General features: G+C 42.9%; 1 protein-coding gene across 1 annotated transcript; it reads left to right on the top strand.

Annotated features, from left to right (window-relative positions):
* Nucleotides 1–4,928: 4,928 nt before the first annotated feature.
* LOC100690503 (uncharacterized) lies at nucleotides 4,929–11,532 on the top strand. Its single transcript, XM_019357365.2, has 9 exons — nucleotides 4,929–4,981; nucleotides 6,409–6,672; nucleotides 6,781–7,035; nucleotides 7,119–7,367; nucleotides 7,499–7,756; nucleotides 9,422–9,724; nucleotides 9,820–10,089; nucleotides 10,211–10,294; nucleotides 10,417–11,532. Exons 2-9 carry the CDS (start codon nucleotides 6,446–6,448, stop codon nucleotides 10,481–10,483), a joined length of 1,713 nt encoding a protein of 570 aa, XP_019212910.1. The 5' UTR covers nucleotides 4,929–4,981; nucleotides 6,409–6,445; the 3' UTR covers nucleotides 10,484–11,532.
* Nucleotides 11,533–15,830: the final 4,298 nt, after the last annotated feature.

Raw genomic sequence — 15,830 nt, 5'->3', positions numbered from 1 at the left:
GTGGAGCTGACAGGCTTCTCACATGAAGAGAGTGAAATGAGGAGTTTGCTGCAGTGTCTGCCTTATATCTCACAGTTCAGGTAAGTCAGATTGTATTCAGAAGCTTAGTGAACAGTTTTAATGGAGAACATGCGTTAACCACATGCAGTATACACATAGTATCTAGTTACTGTACACGGGACGCATGAAAAAAATCTTTTTATGCAGCTCGCATCAAATCATCACTAAATGTTCCCTTCTTATTGTTACAGTGTTCTTCCTCTGTGGTCACGTCTCCATGAAGCAGTCAGGTTCTTTGTGAGTCTGTTCTGTGCAGCAGCAGAGAGAGAGCAGCAGACAGGAGAGAAGATCCTGGAGCTGTTAGCATCAGTGTGCACATATCAAACATTCCCTCTTCATGAGAGACACATGTATGATGATGATGATCTGAAGCTATATCGTCTTGACTTCCTGTTGGATCTGTACTCCCATGTGAAGGACTGTGAGACCAAAACAGGTCTGAGTGTCCTTCCATCATTACAGTCAGTTTTCCAGTCAGCTCCTGCAGTCTGGTTCATAGACCTCTCAGAGAGAAAGACCTCCATCCTCCTGGAGGTGCTGAAACTCCAACCAGAGAAGAAACAAGTGGAGCTGAGAGGCTGCTCACATGAAGAGAGTGAAGTGAGGAGTCTGCTCCAGTGTCTGCCTTATATCTCACAGCTCAGGTAAATAACATGCTCTTCACACAATAAAGTCTGTCTATCAATAAATGAGTGCTGAAAAGTCAGTTTTAGTAAACAGGTCCAGTCAGGTTCACTTCCAAAGTGCTCCTGAATGAAACACAGCAGCTAAGCTGTTTGGTGCTGTGCTTTCACACAGGTGAAGGCTGGGAAAGGGGGCGTGGCCTCCTCGTCTGGCACAGTGAAAACTCAGAGCAGCTGCTCAGGCTAAGGAGGTGATCAGGTTCAGAGGTGGCTCGCCATCTCCTTCATCATAGAGAATCCAACGCAAACAGCATTTCCTGTCATATCAAACATTAGCCTGTAGAAAACAGACAAGTTACTGCATTAAACCAAGAAATACCAGGATTCAGTGACCATAGCAAATCTAAACTCTCAAAATACTCTGACGTACATGAATAATACAACACTGTATTACAGCTGTTCTCACACAGTGTTCCACCTTTTTACAGCAGTGACATAATTATTTGATCCTCTGCTCAATTTCTGAGTTTGCTGACTTCCAAAGAAATAAACAGACTCTGATTTTTATCAAAGTTTTATTTTACTGAAGACAGAAAATCAACAAAGATCCAGATGAAACTCACAAACATTGCAAAGTGTGTCAGCAGTGTGTGGTTGTTTTAATGCAGCTCACATCAAATCATCACTGAATGTTTCCTTCTTATTGTTCCAGAGTTGATGCTGAGACATCAGATGAAGACAGAACGAAGATCTTTGTGAGTCTGTTCTGTGCAGCAGCAGAGAGAGATCAGCAGACAGGAGAGAAGATCCTGGAGCTGTTAGCATCAGTGTGCACATACAAAAACAGTCCTCTTAAACAGAAATGGTGTGACTTCCTCCTGGACCTGTACTCTTATGAGACTAAAACAGGTCTGAGTGTCCTTCCATCATTACAGTCAGTTTTCCAGTCAGCTCCTGCAGTCTGGTCCATAAAGCTCTCAGAGAGAAAGACCTCCATCCTCCTGGAGGTGCTGAAACTCCAACCAGAGAAGAAACAAGTGGAGCTGACAGGCTTCTCACATGAAGAGAGTGAAGTGAGGAGTTTGCTGCAGTGTCTGCCTTATATCTCACAGCTCAGGTACACGACATGTTCTTCACACAAGTCGAAAAGATGTGCTGTGAAAACAAGTGATGGAAATATTTGAAACTCCATCAATTGTAAAGTGATGATGTTGACTTGTGGTTATTTTCTATAAATATCAGATGACTTTTAATGCTGAAACAGGACAACTTGTCCACTCTCTTGGATTACTCAAAGGTCTCTATATAACAAGCTACATTCACCCAATCACACACTTTCTCTAAACTGAGTGTTTCCTAACTACATTCACACACAGTCACACTCTTGACACACAGACTGGAGAAGCCAGGGATCGAACCACTTACCTTCCGATCAGTAGGGGACTTGCTGTACCTCCTGAGCTACAGCCTCTCGGTGGTAAACATGAGTGAACTCTCACTAGGTTTTGGATAAAGTGTACACTCAAAAAACCTGCATTTGAAACGTTGGCTACCACAGCAGTATTGCAACATGGCATTTGGGTCTTCTAACTAAAATAGGAAAATAAGAACATAAATAGTGCATCATTGCCAGACCTGGCCCACATCTGGTTGACATACACTCTGCCATGACACCAGTCAGTCAGAGGTGCCAGCTTGATGCCGGATCCAGGCCAGACCTGTTTTCTAGGAGCCTGGGCTAAATAAACCAAACCACAATCGAGCCAGATGTGGCATGTTATCACAAAGACAGTGTCATCTAGGCCTGGCCCACATCTGGATGACATGCGTCTTATCATGCTAGAAGTCAGCCAGCAGTGCCAGCTTGATACCAGATCTGGGCCAGACCTGCTTGCTATTGGTGGATCTTCTCTGTGATAAATGGACTAAACACAGACTGATGGATGTTCTAATGTGTGAAACAGATGTGCAGCAGATTAGGCTCCACATCTGTTTCACACTGCATCAGCAGCTGCATACATGGAAACTTGTGTGACCATGTGGCTCACAGACTGTGCTGCTCAGAGCAGACTGGAAATAAAAGAATCAGAGAAAATGTGGCACTTACAGCTGATTTTAATCTGACACTCTGAACAAAACCTGATCTACACCAGGCTGTGTTCAGCATCTGTTACCATGGTGATATAGCCAGGTAAAGAGAGCTAGTTTGGTGAAACTAAACACTGACAGGAGGCTCAACGTGGCCACTAACATGTGAATCTTTGTGTTTAAGACTTTTCTGCAGCAGAAAATATTAATTTAGTCTAATTTTCAAAGTAACCAAATCTAAATCTAAATGAATTAATTATCAAATGTTAGTAAATATGTGATTTCCACGTGTGTGATGTGAGCAGCAGGTGAAGCTGCTGTTGTAGATGTTGTTGTTCCCCTCTGTGTGTTTCTGTATTGTTGATATTTAGTGTTTTGCTGCTAACACTATAACAGCTGCACACTCTTCAGCATCAGTGAGTGTGAGTCAAAACTTATTCCATCATTTATAAAGCTCCTCCTCAGTATGTCAATCATAAACATGGATACACATGATGAAGTTTTGCTGAAGAGGCTCAAATATAACATGTTTAATGACAGCAGTTTGATACTTTTTCAGTGATGGATGAACACTTTATAAAGTTGTACATGTGTTACAGATATTCCTGAGTTAATTCAGACAGTTACTGGTTGTTAGTGAAGTGTGTTGTGTGAGCTGGTCTAAAGTGAGGCCCATCCATGACTGACAAAGCATTTATCACATAAACTGAAAGCTCAGCAGGACCTGGAGACTCCAGCAGGTCTGAGCTTCATGACAGGAAAAGGAAAACGCACAAAGTGATACAGAACATACAAATATTGATCACACAATGCAAACATAACTCACTGAAGGTTTGCAGAATATTAAATGAGCAGGGCCAGAGTCTGAGTTTGTTTGAGGCTTTAAGAGAGGAAGAGACTCACTGAGCAGCTGGAGCCACTCAGAGCTTTAACTTCAATGTACTGAAACTTCTTCTTTCAAATCAAATGTGAAAGATCACAAAACACTACTGAATATTTCACACAGACGAGTGTAAACGTCATGAACACAATGTTGATATTGAAGTGATGAAGGCTACTTTAGCTGCTCCCTCATCACAAGGAGTCACCTGATGATGCAGGAAAGTGTCTCTGGGATGTTTAAGAGTTTGGAAGTTGTGTAGTTGGTTCCTCTGGTTTGTAGTCAGTCAGTTTTAGTAAACAGGTCCAGTCAGGTTCACTTCCAAAGTGCTCCTGAATGAAACACAGCAGCTAAGCTGTTTGGTACTGTGCTTTCACACAGGTGAAGGCTGGAAAAGGGGGCGTGGCCTCCTCGTCTGGCACAGTGAAAACTCAGAGCAGCTGCTCAGGCTAAGGAGGTGATCAGGTTCAGAGGTGGCTCGCCATCTCCTTCATCATAGAGAATCCAACGCAAACAGCATTTCCTGTCATATCAAACATTAGCCTGTAGAAAACAGACAAGTTACTGCATTAAACCAAGAAATACCAGGATTCAGTGACTATAGCAAATATAAAATCTAAACTCTCAAAATACTCTGATGTACATGAATAATACAACACTGTATTACAGCTGTTCTCACACAGTGTTCCACCTTTTTACAGCAGTGACATAATTATTTGATCCTCTGCTCAATTTATGAGTTTGCTGACTTCCAAAGAAATAAACAGACTCTGATTTTTATCAAAGTTTTATTTTACTGAAGACAGAAAATCAACAAAGATCCAGATGAAACTCACAAACATTGCAAAGTGTGTCAGCAGTGTGTGGTTGTTTTAATGCAGCTCACATCAAATCATCACTGAATGTTTCCTTCTTATTGTTCCAGAGTTGATGCTGAGACATCAGATGAAGACAGAACGAAGATCTTTGTGAGTCTGTTCTGTGCAGCAGCAGAGAGAGAGCAGCAGACAGGAGAGAAGATCCTGGAGCTGTTAGCATCAGTGTGCACATACAAAAACAGTCCTCTTAAACAGAAATGGTGTGACTTCCTCCTGGACCTGTACTCTTATGAGACTAAAACAGGTCTGAGTGTCCTTCCATCATTACAGTCAGTTTTCCAGTCAGCTCCTGCAGTCTGGTCCATAAAGCTCTCAGAGAGAAAGACCTCCATCCTCCTGGAGGTGCTGAAACTCCAACCAGAGAAGAAACAAGTGGAGCTGACAGGCTGCTCACATGAAGAGAGTGAAGTGAGGAGTTTCCTGCAGTGTCTGCCTTATATCTCACAGCTCAGGTAAATAACATGTTGTTCACAAGAGTCGAATATCTGTAAGAAAAGATGTGCTGTGAAAACAAGTGATGGAAATATTTGAAGCTCCATAAATTGTAAAGTGATGATTTTGTCTTGTGCTGCTTGTTTGTCATCAGCATCATATTTGTGACTTTATCTACATGGATCATGTTATAAATGTATTCAGACTGTGTTTCACTGACTTGTTCAGCTGTTTGTTGCTGTGAAGTTTCATATTTTCTATAAATATCAGATGACTTTTAATGCTGAAACAGGACAACAGGATCTAGAATAAAGACGTTCTCATCAGAAAGGTTAGAGTTATATTTGATAGGATCATGTGACTGAGCTCATGCAGCAGAGAGTGTTGGAGTGCACACATGCCAGAAACATCCTTTACACCCAAATCCATCATCGCCATGGAAACAACATGAAAGCAAACTCAACGAGTCCTTCAGTGACGTAACTCAGTAAATGAATGAGTTACATGAAGCTGGACTTTATCTCTGACTTTGTTTTACTGAGCATGATGATGATGATGGTGGTAGCAGCTCTATAGTGAGCAGATGAAGATTTCAGACAGCAGAGAGGTGTGTGATGAGCAGCAGGTGAAGCTGCTGTTGTAGATGTTGTTGTTCCACTCTGTGTGTTTCTGTATTGTTGATATTTAGTGTTTTACTTTCTAAAGTCAGACAGCAAAGAAAATAACAGTTACAGTTCAGTACGCAGTGATTTCACACACAGGATGAGTGTTTGTGTTGTGAGTCAGTAACAGTCTAAAACCATTGTTCAGCTGCTCTCATGGAAGATGGCTTTAAAATGGACTTTCATTATATATAAGATGGAGTCCATCAGCAGTGTGTGGCTGTTTTTATGCAGCTCACATCAAATCATCACTAAATGTTTCCTTCTTATTGTTCCAGTGTTTTTTTTGTGACTCAAGATGGTGAAATCAGGTTCTTTGTGAGTCTGTTCTGTGCAGCAGCAGAGAGAGAACAGCAGACAGGAGAGAAGATCCTGGAGCTGTTAGCATCAGTGTGCACATATCAAACATTCCCTCTTCATGAGAGACACATGGATGAGTATTATCAGAGTGACTTCCTGTTGGTTCTGTACTCCCATGTGAAGGACTATGAGACTAAAACAGGTCTGAGTGTCCTTCCATCATTACAGTCAGTTTTCCAGTCAGCTCCTGCAGTCTGGCTCATAAATCTCTCAGAGAGAAAGACCTCCATCCTCCTGGAGGTGCTGAAACTCCAACCAGAGAAGAAACAAGTGGAGCTGACAGACTGCTCACATGAAGAGAGTGAAGTGAGGAGTTTGCTCCAGTGTCTGCCTTATATCTCACAGCTCAGGTAAATAAAACATGATGATTTCATTTGCAGAACATTTCCAGCATGTTCTCTGATCCCATCTTCACTGTGTTCCAGCTGTGATCCAGAGTTCTTCCAGAGTGTGTGCACATCCATGTCTGTAAGATCCAGAGAGGAGGCCCAGCAGCTGGAGTCTCTGCTGCAGCTGCTGGGCTTCCAGCTGCTGCTAACAGGAGAGTTACACAGTAAAAGCTGCTGGTCTGTGGGGAGAGTTCTCAGACTGTGTGGCTCTAAAGTGGATCTCATCCTCACACCCAGCAAGATGTCTGCCAGAGGAGGTGCTCTGCTCTTCAGACACACAACACAACTACACAGTCTGAGGCAGGAAGCGAAACCATGACTCTCTCTTGCTCTTCTAACACCATTTATATTTGAATCTTTAGTTCTTGGTGTTCATCATTTCTGCTCTTTTGTCTCTTCGATCTTCAGGCTTTCCATCGACGTGTCCTTGCTGCTGTCTCAGTGGGTAAGAAGAGGCAGAGCGGCCTGTCGACTGGCTGTTGAAGAGCTTTCTCTTGTGCCTAAGAAAGCCCGAGCATCACACAGAGTATTGTTGAGGGCTGTCAGTAGTTTGGCTTCCCTGCTGAGATACTGGACAGTTGGACGGTTAGACCTGACTGAGACCTGCATCTCTGCTCAGGGTCTCATTGCTCTGCTGCTCCATGATGGTCCTCTGACAGTCAAGTAAATGTCTTTCTGAACATCACAGGACAAATAAAATGTAGATTTTTACTTTAAAGCTTATTTTATATTCATGATCTCTGCAGACTGAGTGAAGAGAGCTTCCAGCAGCTTCTGTCTCTCCTGCATGAAACCCAGGACAAGGACTTGACGTTGTCCTTCTTGAGTAAGGTTGGTGGAGACCTGACCTCCTGCTGTCTGAGCTGGGAGCTTCTTCACTATCTGCTGCAGCAGCCGTCAGCTCAGACCATCACTGTGGACCTGAGGAAGAACCTCTTCTTACAGGAGGAAACCACACGTCTGCTTCCCTTTCTGGACAGGATTGTGTTTAAAAGGTGCTGAATGTAGTTTGATCTTTTTCACAGTTTCTGCTGTTTAATCAGGAGGATTTGAAATGCTGTCTCATCTTTAATCAGCACTTTATGGATCCTTTAAACAAAGGTGGAAATAAACTGTTTGTTTTCAGGCCCAGTCCCAGCTTTGTGATGAGCTCCATCAGAGAGCTCTACAGAGCTCACAACAGTCACGCTGTACCCAGTTTGCTGAGGTCACTTGGTCATGTGATCAACCTGAGCTGCAGAAAGCTGGACTCAGTGGACTGTGCTGCTCTGATCTTCATCCTCAAACACGGAGACGGAGTCAAACTGAACCTGCTGTGGACCTCCATACCAGCAGAGGGAGTAGAGTCCATCCTCTTCATGCTGGACAACGTTTCTCATCTCAGGTCAGATATTAGAGCTTGTTTCTCTGTGCTGCACCTGAGAGTGCTGAAAAACACACTTCACTTTATTGTAACATAATTACATTGCTTCAAAAACAAGCTAACATTTTACTGTTAGTGTGGAAAAGATTATATGAACAGTTGAACAAGAAACTATAAGGAAACTTTCAAACAGCAGGAGGAGTGAACATAATTTAAAGGTAGACCAGTAATATTAACAACAACAGCAATAATAATAATAACACATTTTATTAGTGGGCGCCTGTCTAACAACCCAGGGTCACCATAACAAACACGGAACAGTAAACAGGATTAAACAGTAACTGGAGTCGTTGTTCATGTTGATGTTTACAGACAGTAAGCTGGTTTGGACAGATGGCTTTGAGTTCAGTTTTCCTGGAAAAGAATTCCAGAGCTGCTGATAGTGGTGCTCATAGTGGTGACATGTATGAACAAGTTAAACAAGTTGAAGGTTCATATCTTATGTATCATAGTTGGTAATAGACGATAATCACACTTTAATGACACAAACAACATGTTATCACTATAGTATGTGTTCTTTAATGATGACCAGATGTCTATTTCACTATTCATCATCGAGGGTTTCATCACAGATGCTCCGACTGTTGTTTAGTCTCAGAGATTCACACAAGCTTTTCTTTAGCATTAGCCCGCTGTCATGGCAACAGTGAGAGCCGTTTGTTGTATTTTAATCCAACACAAACTTTACTAAGCAACTAAAGAAATTCAGACTAATCAAAAGTTTTATGTTTTTTTATTTACACCCAAGGGCCGACTTATCACTGAACACACTGCAGCTTAGCATTAGCCGTCCTGTTTTTAGATGTCATGCACAATATTCATGAATTATTTACAAAGTTTACAAATGTCAGCTTTGCAATTTCTCATTAATTATACAGATAATTGTTTAAAAATATATTATTGGAAATAATTTCTATGAAGTTTACAAATGAGGCCCAAACATTTCTGGTGATCTTCAGTGTTTCCCAAACTGCAGCCTCTGATTTGTTGCTTCTGATTTGTGGTTTTACCAAATGGTATCAGTTGGTATCATCAGCATTATTGTCATTTTACTCTTAGTGGATTAAAATTGGTCTAATTAACAATTTAGATTGTATTAATTATATTTATTATCAAGTGTTGTCATTACACCTCCTGGGCTTTTATCAGCTGCTCAAACAATAAGCTGAAGGCTGGAAATCATAAGCTCGTCTGCAGACACATTTGAACTGACCCATTAAAATAATCTGCTACACGCTGTGTTTCTGTGGCTTCCTGGACACAAAGGAGACATTTACTCTTCATCACTGCTGACAAATGATGCTTTTAATCTGATAGATGCAGTAAATTATGAACAACGAGTTACCAGATGAACCGAGTCCTTATTCATGTAAAGCTGTTATCTGTTAACATCCACCTGCACAATCAGCCCAAGCAGTGAAACTGGGCTCAGTGTGACTTTGTCTTAATAACATGAGTGCTGTGCATAAATCCAACATCTAATTACAATAATGTATCTGCTGCTAGTTCATAGATGCTGTTCTTGAAATCCTTTAGTTTTAAAGATCAACACATTTTATTGAAGCTAGCAGTTTATTTGCAGCATCTATAATTTTAGTTTTTCTGTCTCCATGCGTTTCTTTCCAGTGTTGACAGGAATCAGCTGCTGAGGTTCATCCACTGCTGTGCTGCCTGTGACGTCCAGCAGGAGGCAGCGTCAGGCCTGCTGAGGACTCTGCAGCACAGCTTGGATCTGTCCTGCTCTTCCTGTGTGGCGCCACCAGAGGAGGATCAGACTGAGCCTCTGAGTCTGACTGCTGATGACTGCAGGGCCGTCTCCACCATCCTGACACACGGCAGCCGGGACACACAGCTGGACCTGCGAGACTGTGAGGTGGAGGACAGCGTGTTGGACCTGCTGTTTCCTGTCCTCCACAGGGTCCGCCTCAGGTGGGAAAGACCACTGAAGAGTCTGAAGCAGAGAGAACCTTGTTCATACTGGTGTTGATGCATCCTGACAGTTTCTCTCTGTTTGTCCTGTTTAGAGTCAGTAAAACTGTCCTCCTCCAGCTGCTGTCTCTGGTTCCTGTGAACAGTGAGAGGGACACAGTGAGGCGGGCAGTGTCCCTGTGTACAGCCCTGGGTGGAGAGCTGGATCTCAGTCACAGCACACTGGATCAGAGGGTCTGTGGGGCTTTGGTCCAGATGCTGGACTCGTGTGAAGGGCTGACGGAGCTGGACCTCAGTCACTGTCAGCTCACTGACCAGCTGCTGCTCCCTCTCATCACACATCTGCACAAAGTCCAAGACCTGGAGTGAGTGTCACACACTGATCCTTCTCTGGGAAGCACCAATACCCATCAGCCTGTTCACACACACTACAGTAATATAATGTGCAGCGATCAGTTAGAGACACTTGTTGTGTTTGTGTTACAGTCTGAGTCACAATCAGTTCACTGATGCTTCGACTGATGTGTTACTGCAGCTGCTCTCCATCAACCCCTCCATCCACTCTGTGCGGTGAGCCAACATGAAGGAGTTTCTGCTCAGACTCTCAGAGGAATCATTCACAGCCTGAGCTCACGTGGATTCATGTTGTTCTGGGTGAATGACGTCTGCTCTCTGCTTTGGTTTCTTTCTAGACTCTTCAGCAACAACAGCGTGCACAGAGCAGCTTTCAAGGAACACACGCAGTTTGAGATCTGGTGAAGCACTCGTCATCATCTTTATCATCGTCGTCATGGTCGTCATCATCTTTATCATCGTCGTCATGGTCGTCATCATCTTTAACATCGTCGTCATGGTCGTCATCATCAGGGAGATGTAGTTTTATGGTCTCAGTAAAAACTCTCCTTTCATAGTTGCTTCATACTAATCTGTAATATACAAGAGCAATAATAGGTCAGCGTAATAAGCGTTAATACCTACTTTAGAGTATTTTCTTTTTCATGTCGTAATTAAAATGCTTTGTTTTATTTATTTGTGTAGAAACGAGCACGTCTCATGTTTCTGCTGATTTTTATTTTATGGAGATCTGAAGCCATCTAGTGGTCATCCCAATATTTACACATCAGGTTGTATTATTGTGATTAAAATATTTTCAATTAGTGAAAAAAAGTGAGGCTGTAACAGTTACACTGTACATTGTACAGTTGTGAGTTTGTTTTTTGTGTACTCACACACAAATGTTGATTCCACGAAATACAAACAGAAAAGTTTAACAGCTGAATTGTTTATTGAACAAATAATGAACAAGTTCTCACAATCATCTCTTTCCGATGGAATATCATGTATCAGTAATAACAACAACAACAAAAAAAGCCGGTCTGAAAATTTCTTTCTGAGAACACGGCCCATCAGGAAAGTGCATGGCGCTATTGTAATCATACTGGTGTACTTGCTAACAAATGTTGACTCCACAAAATGCAATACAATAATATTTGTAAACATAACTGTCCAGCTGTCCAGTGATTAATAGCAGGACCTCACAGCAGAAGCATAATGTGTTGTACATGTATTTTTCATTTATTGTATTTACCAACATCAAGAAGTCACAAGCAAGCAGCACATTAAAGACATGCAGTGTTTTCAGAAAGAAGTTTTTTAGACCGGCTGTTATTTTGTTACTACAGATATGTGAAATGTCCTGTTATGGTTTAATATACACAGGCAAATCATTTAAACATTATATTCCATTGTACAGAGGTGATTGTGAGAACTTGTTCAATATTTGTTTAATAAAAGATTCAGCGGTTGCATACGTTATACATGATGTAAACATAACCATGAAACTAGCCTCATAGCATATTTCAATAACCCAGTAAAGTCCAGAAAGATAGAAAGACTGGGTCGAAGACCAAGTGCCGTGACACAGAAGGTTAAATCTTTTTACAAAAATCCTCTTACTGCTCTGCAGACGGTCAGCCAGCTCCTCCTGCTTCATTCTCCTCAGGAAGTCCACTGTGATCTTCACAAATGCCTCTCTGCTGCTGCTCCTCTGACTCTCTAAGCATTCTGGGTAATCTGGACTCAGAACCTTCTGGATCTTCTTCAGCTCGTTCTTCACAAAAGTGATGATGTTGTCCTCCAGCAGCTGGAACAGAATACTTTATGAATGAGCCAATCAGACTGAAATCATGGAGCCAAACATTAGATCCATGTTGGACACACTGACAATCCACTGGTCTACAAAGAGCAGCATGGAGATGACTGTGAACAGAATAGATGTAAAAGTAGTTGTTGTACATGTACAGACCATAAATATGGAGTCCAGCTGTGTTTGATGCTGCTGGGCAGACTGACCACTGGGACCCTCTGAGCTCTGCTGGTCCACTCTGTGGAGGAATAATAAAAAATTAGCTCAATCACAAAGTACGTTTTCTGCTCTGTGTTAGTTCTCAGACAACATAATCGTAATTAAGTTTGTAAAGCTTTAAATTGTGTCCCAGATATATTTGACTAGGGGTGGGGAACTCAAGGGCTGGTGTCCTGCAGGTTTTAGATCTCACCCTGGTGAATCAAATGATTAGTTTATTTATAGGCCTCTGGAGAACTTCAAGACGGGGAGTCTCACTGTCCTGGGCTGCAGACAGGACGCGTACACGCACACCCACCATTAGAAGGTATTTTAGCAATTTAAATCAGCTGTAATGGATCAAGGACACATCTAAATCCTGCAGGAGACCGGCCCTTGAGACCTGGAGTTCCCCACCCCTGTATTGGGCAATTTTATTTCTGTTTCCAGATGCATTCTCGCACCTCCCCAGTCACACCAATCTCATGATATGATTCCTAAAAAACAGCTTAAAATTGTGAAAAAATATAAAATATGCTTATGTTGCTGCCACTTAGTTCAGCTCACAGATCTGACTGCAGAGCTGCACTCACTGTAGGTTCAGGCTTCAGGCTCCACTATAATAGTTACTGAAAAGTGAACGTTCATTTCTGCTTGTGCAGCTTTCCAGGTGCTTCACTCCAGTAGAGCACCTTAATATTTATGATGTAATGTTTTTTTCTTACTAAACATCCTCAGAGGCATCTCAAACATGTTCTAGTCCACAATTTTGTTAAGATAGGATATGATTCCACTTTAATGTAATCACACATGAATAAATACAGGGTAGCAAAATAAAGTTTGCATCTAATCAGAAGTGCAAGAGCAGTAGCTGCAATAAGCAAATATATAGATGTACTGATATATACAGATAAGTGTAGTGTAAATGGTGAAATAGTTATAAACAGTTTATGTACAGAGAGACAAATATACATGAACTGCAGACAAATGTAAAGATGAACTGTGTATACATATGTAGAGATGTACAGATGATCTGTATAGCATACAGATGTTCTATACTGCTATACAGATGGGCAGATATACAGATGTACTATGAACAAATATACAGATTTGCTAAATATATCCAGATGTAGAGGTGTGAGGTAAACAGATCTACAGACTGCTATGAATATATCTACCACAGTGGAAGTGTAGCTCTCTGAGCAGACTATAATAGATAACAGTGTACGCACTATAACAGAGACTACACTATGTCAGTGTCCTAAACTATAGCAGTAACCAATGTGTGCATATGGTGAATGTTGAGAATGAATGACAGTCATGATCATTGTCACTGGGAGGGATAGGGGTGAGTGGATGGAGAGTGAGTGTGGATGGAAAGGTTCAGCAGGGGACTGAGTTCAGTAGAGTGACAGCTGTGGGTGAGGAGCTGTTCCTAAACCTGCTGGTTTTAGTCTGAAGGCTCCTGTAGCGCCTCCTGGAGGAGAGGAGCTGGAAGAGTTTATTGGCAGAATGAGAGGAGTCCCTGAGAATGATGCGTGCTCGGCATAGACATCTCTTCTTGTGGACATCCTCAATGGCAGGAAGTAGAGTCCCTGTGACGTGTTTTCACCACTCGCTGCAGTGCCTTGTGGTCAGCAACGTAGCAATTTCCATACCAGACTGTGGCACACTTGGTCAGGATGCTCTGTATCGCACAGCAGTAGAAGTTGGCCAATATGTCAGTAGACAGGTGGTTCTTCTTCAGCGTCCTGAAGAAAAAGAGGCATTGATGGCCCTTCTTGACCAGGCTGGAGGTGTTAGTTGACCAGGTCAGATTCTCAGAGATGTGGGTCCCCAAGACCTTGAAGCTGGATACGCTGGAGCGCATCAGCGATCATTTTAATTAATTTGTACTAAGTTCATACCAGTGGCCAGAATCTCCTCCAATGATTACATCCCGCGGTTAAAGGATTTTTCTGTTGTTTATTGTTTAGTTGTTAACTTGCCACATTCATGCCTTAGTACTAGCAGCTGGGAAGATATGTGGTATTTAGCCAACTTCTGGTCTTACAGCGACCCCTTGTGGACATTGTAAAATATTGCTGTGTCTGAGTAGATGATGTGATTGTTTCTTAGTTATCTTTGACCCTGCTAATTATAGTATTACCTTTTTCTGTTTCCAGACAACCATGCTTATAGTCACCTATACTGCATCTGCCACAATTATAAGTGCATATCTGGCTGTACCACAGTTCTACAGACACACCGTCAAAGACCCCCTGAGACCCCACAGACACAGTCTTCCAGGTTACACACACACAGGTCTTGAAGGCTCTGAGAAAGGTGAACCCCCACAAGGTTGAGGGACCCGATGAAGTTCCTCCCAGAGTACTGAAGGCCTGTGAGGAAGAACTAGCTGTAGTGTGTACACTGACATCTTCAACCTGTCACTATCCCAGGCAGTAGTCCCACACATTTTTAAAAACCTCCATCTTTATACCAGTTACCAAAAAAACAGACCTATCCGCCCCGAATGACTTCAGGCCAGTGGCCCTCACACCACATTGTCCCTGACACTATAGAGCTTCTCCAGTTTGCATACAGCCCCAATTGATCAGTGGATGGTGCAACAGTATTAGCCACCACACCACACCTGGAAAACAGCAGAACGTATGTCAGGATGCTCTTCCTGGACTACAGCTCTCCTTTCAACACCATCCGCCCAGGCAAGCTGATCAAGAAGCTGACAGACCTCACCATCCCAACACCCACCCATAACTGGATTCCGGACTTTTTGACAGACAGACAAATGGTGGTGAGAATGGGAGGACGCGTGTCTGCTGAGCTCACCGTCAGCACTGGATCTCCACAGGGCTGCTGCCTCAGCCCCAAACTCTTCACCCTGTACACCCATGACTGTGTCTCTACCTAGGAAAACGCCATCGTCCTCAAATGTGCTGAGGACAGCGCCATCCTGGGGCTCATCAATGGGGGGAACGCAGACAACGTTCTTGTCTATGGTGTGAAAAACGACCTTATCCTCATCATGGACAAGACCAAGGAATTAATTCTGGACTTGAGGAAGTACCCCCCTCCCCTCCAACCTCTTATCGTCAAAGGGACGGAGGTGGAGAGGGCAAACAGCCACAGATTCCTGGTCTGATGCAGGTTGCATCAGACCTGAGCTGGACTCTCAACACCACAGCAATAGTGAAAAAAGCCCAGCAAAGGCTTTATTTCATTCGGCTGCTCAGGAAAGCCGGCATGAACCACCACCCTCTCACCCAGGCCTACAGAGGACTGATAGAGAGCATCCTCACCGCAGGCATCACTGTCTGGTATGGAAACACCACACAGACAGAGAGGAAGGCTCTGCAAAGAGTCATAAAGTCTGCAGAGAGGATTATGGGAACAAAACTTTGTCATGATCCTGGGCCATATTGGCCCAGTATTCTTAGGTTTTGTGTTTTGTATTTTGCTCTTTCTTTATGCATTGGTTCCTAGGTCATTCAGTTAAGATGTTCCTTTTGGTTACCCTCTGTGTGCCCCTCTGTATCTGTGAACCCTCGTCTCCCCTCCTTGTGTTTTATTCCATGTTTCCCCAGCCCGCTATGCCTGTGCTCTCCCCGTGCTCTCCTGTCTCTCTCTCTCCTCCTGTCTGCACCTCTGCATACTTCCTGTTTTACTTTGACAGTCTCCCATCAGTGTTGTCTACTCCTACCATGTCTCGTTACGATTATCTGTGTCAGCTGTGTTCCCCGTGTGCTCCCTCTTCCCTCG

The sequence above is a fragment of the Oreochromis niloticus genome, unplaced genomic scaffold, assembly GCF_001858045.2.
Source record: "Oreochromis niloticus isolate F11D_XX unplaced genomic scaffold, O_niloticus_UMD_NMBU tig00007851_pilon, whole genome shotgun sequence".
Lineage (NCBI taxonomy): Eukaryota > Metazoa > Chordata > Actinopteri > Cichliformes > Cichlidae > Oreochromis > Oreochromis niloticus.
Note: the sequence above shows the minus strand (reverse complement) of the source record. Positions and strands in the feature narration are given on the sequence as shown.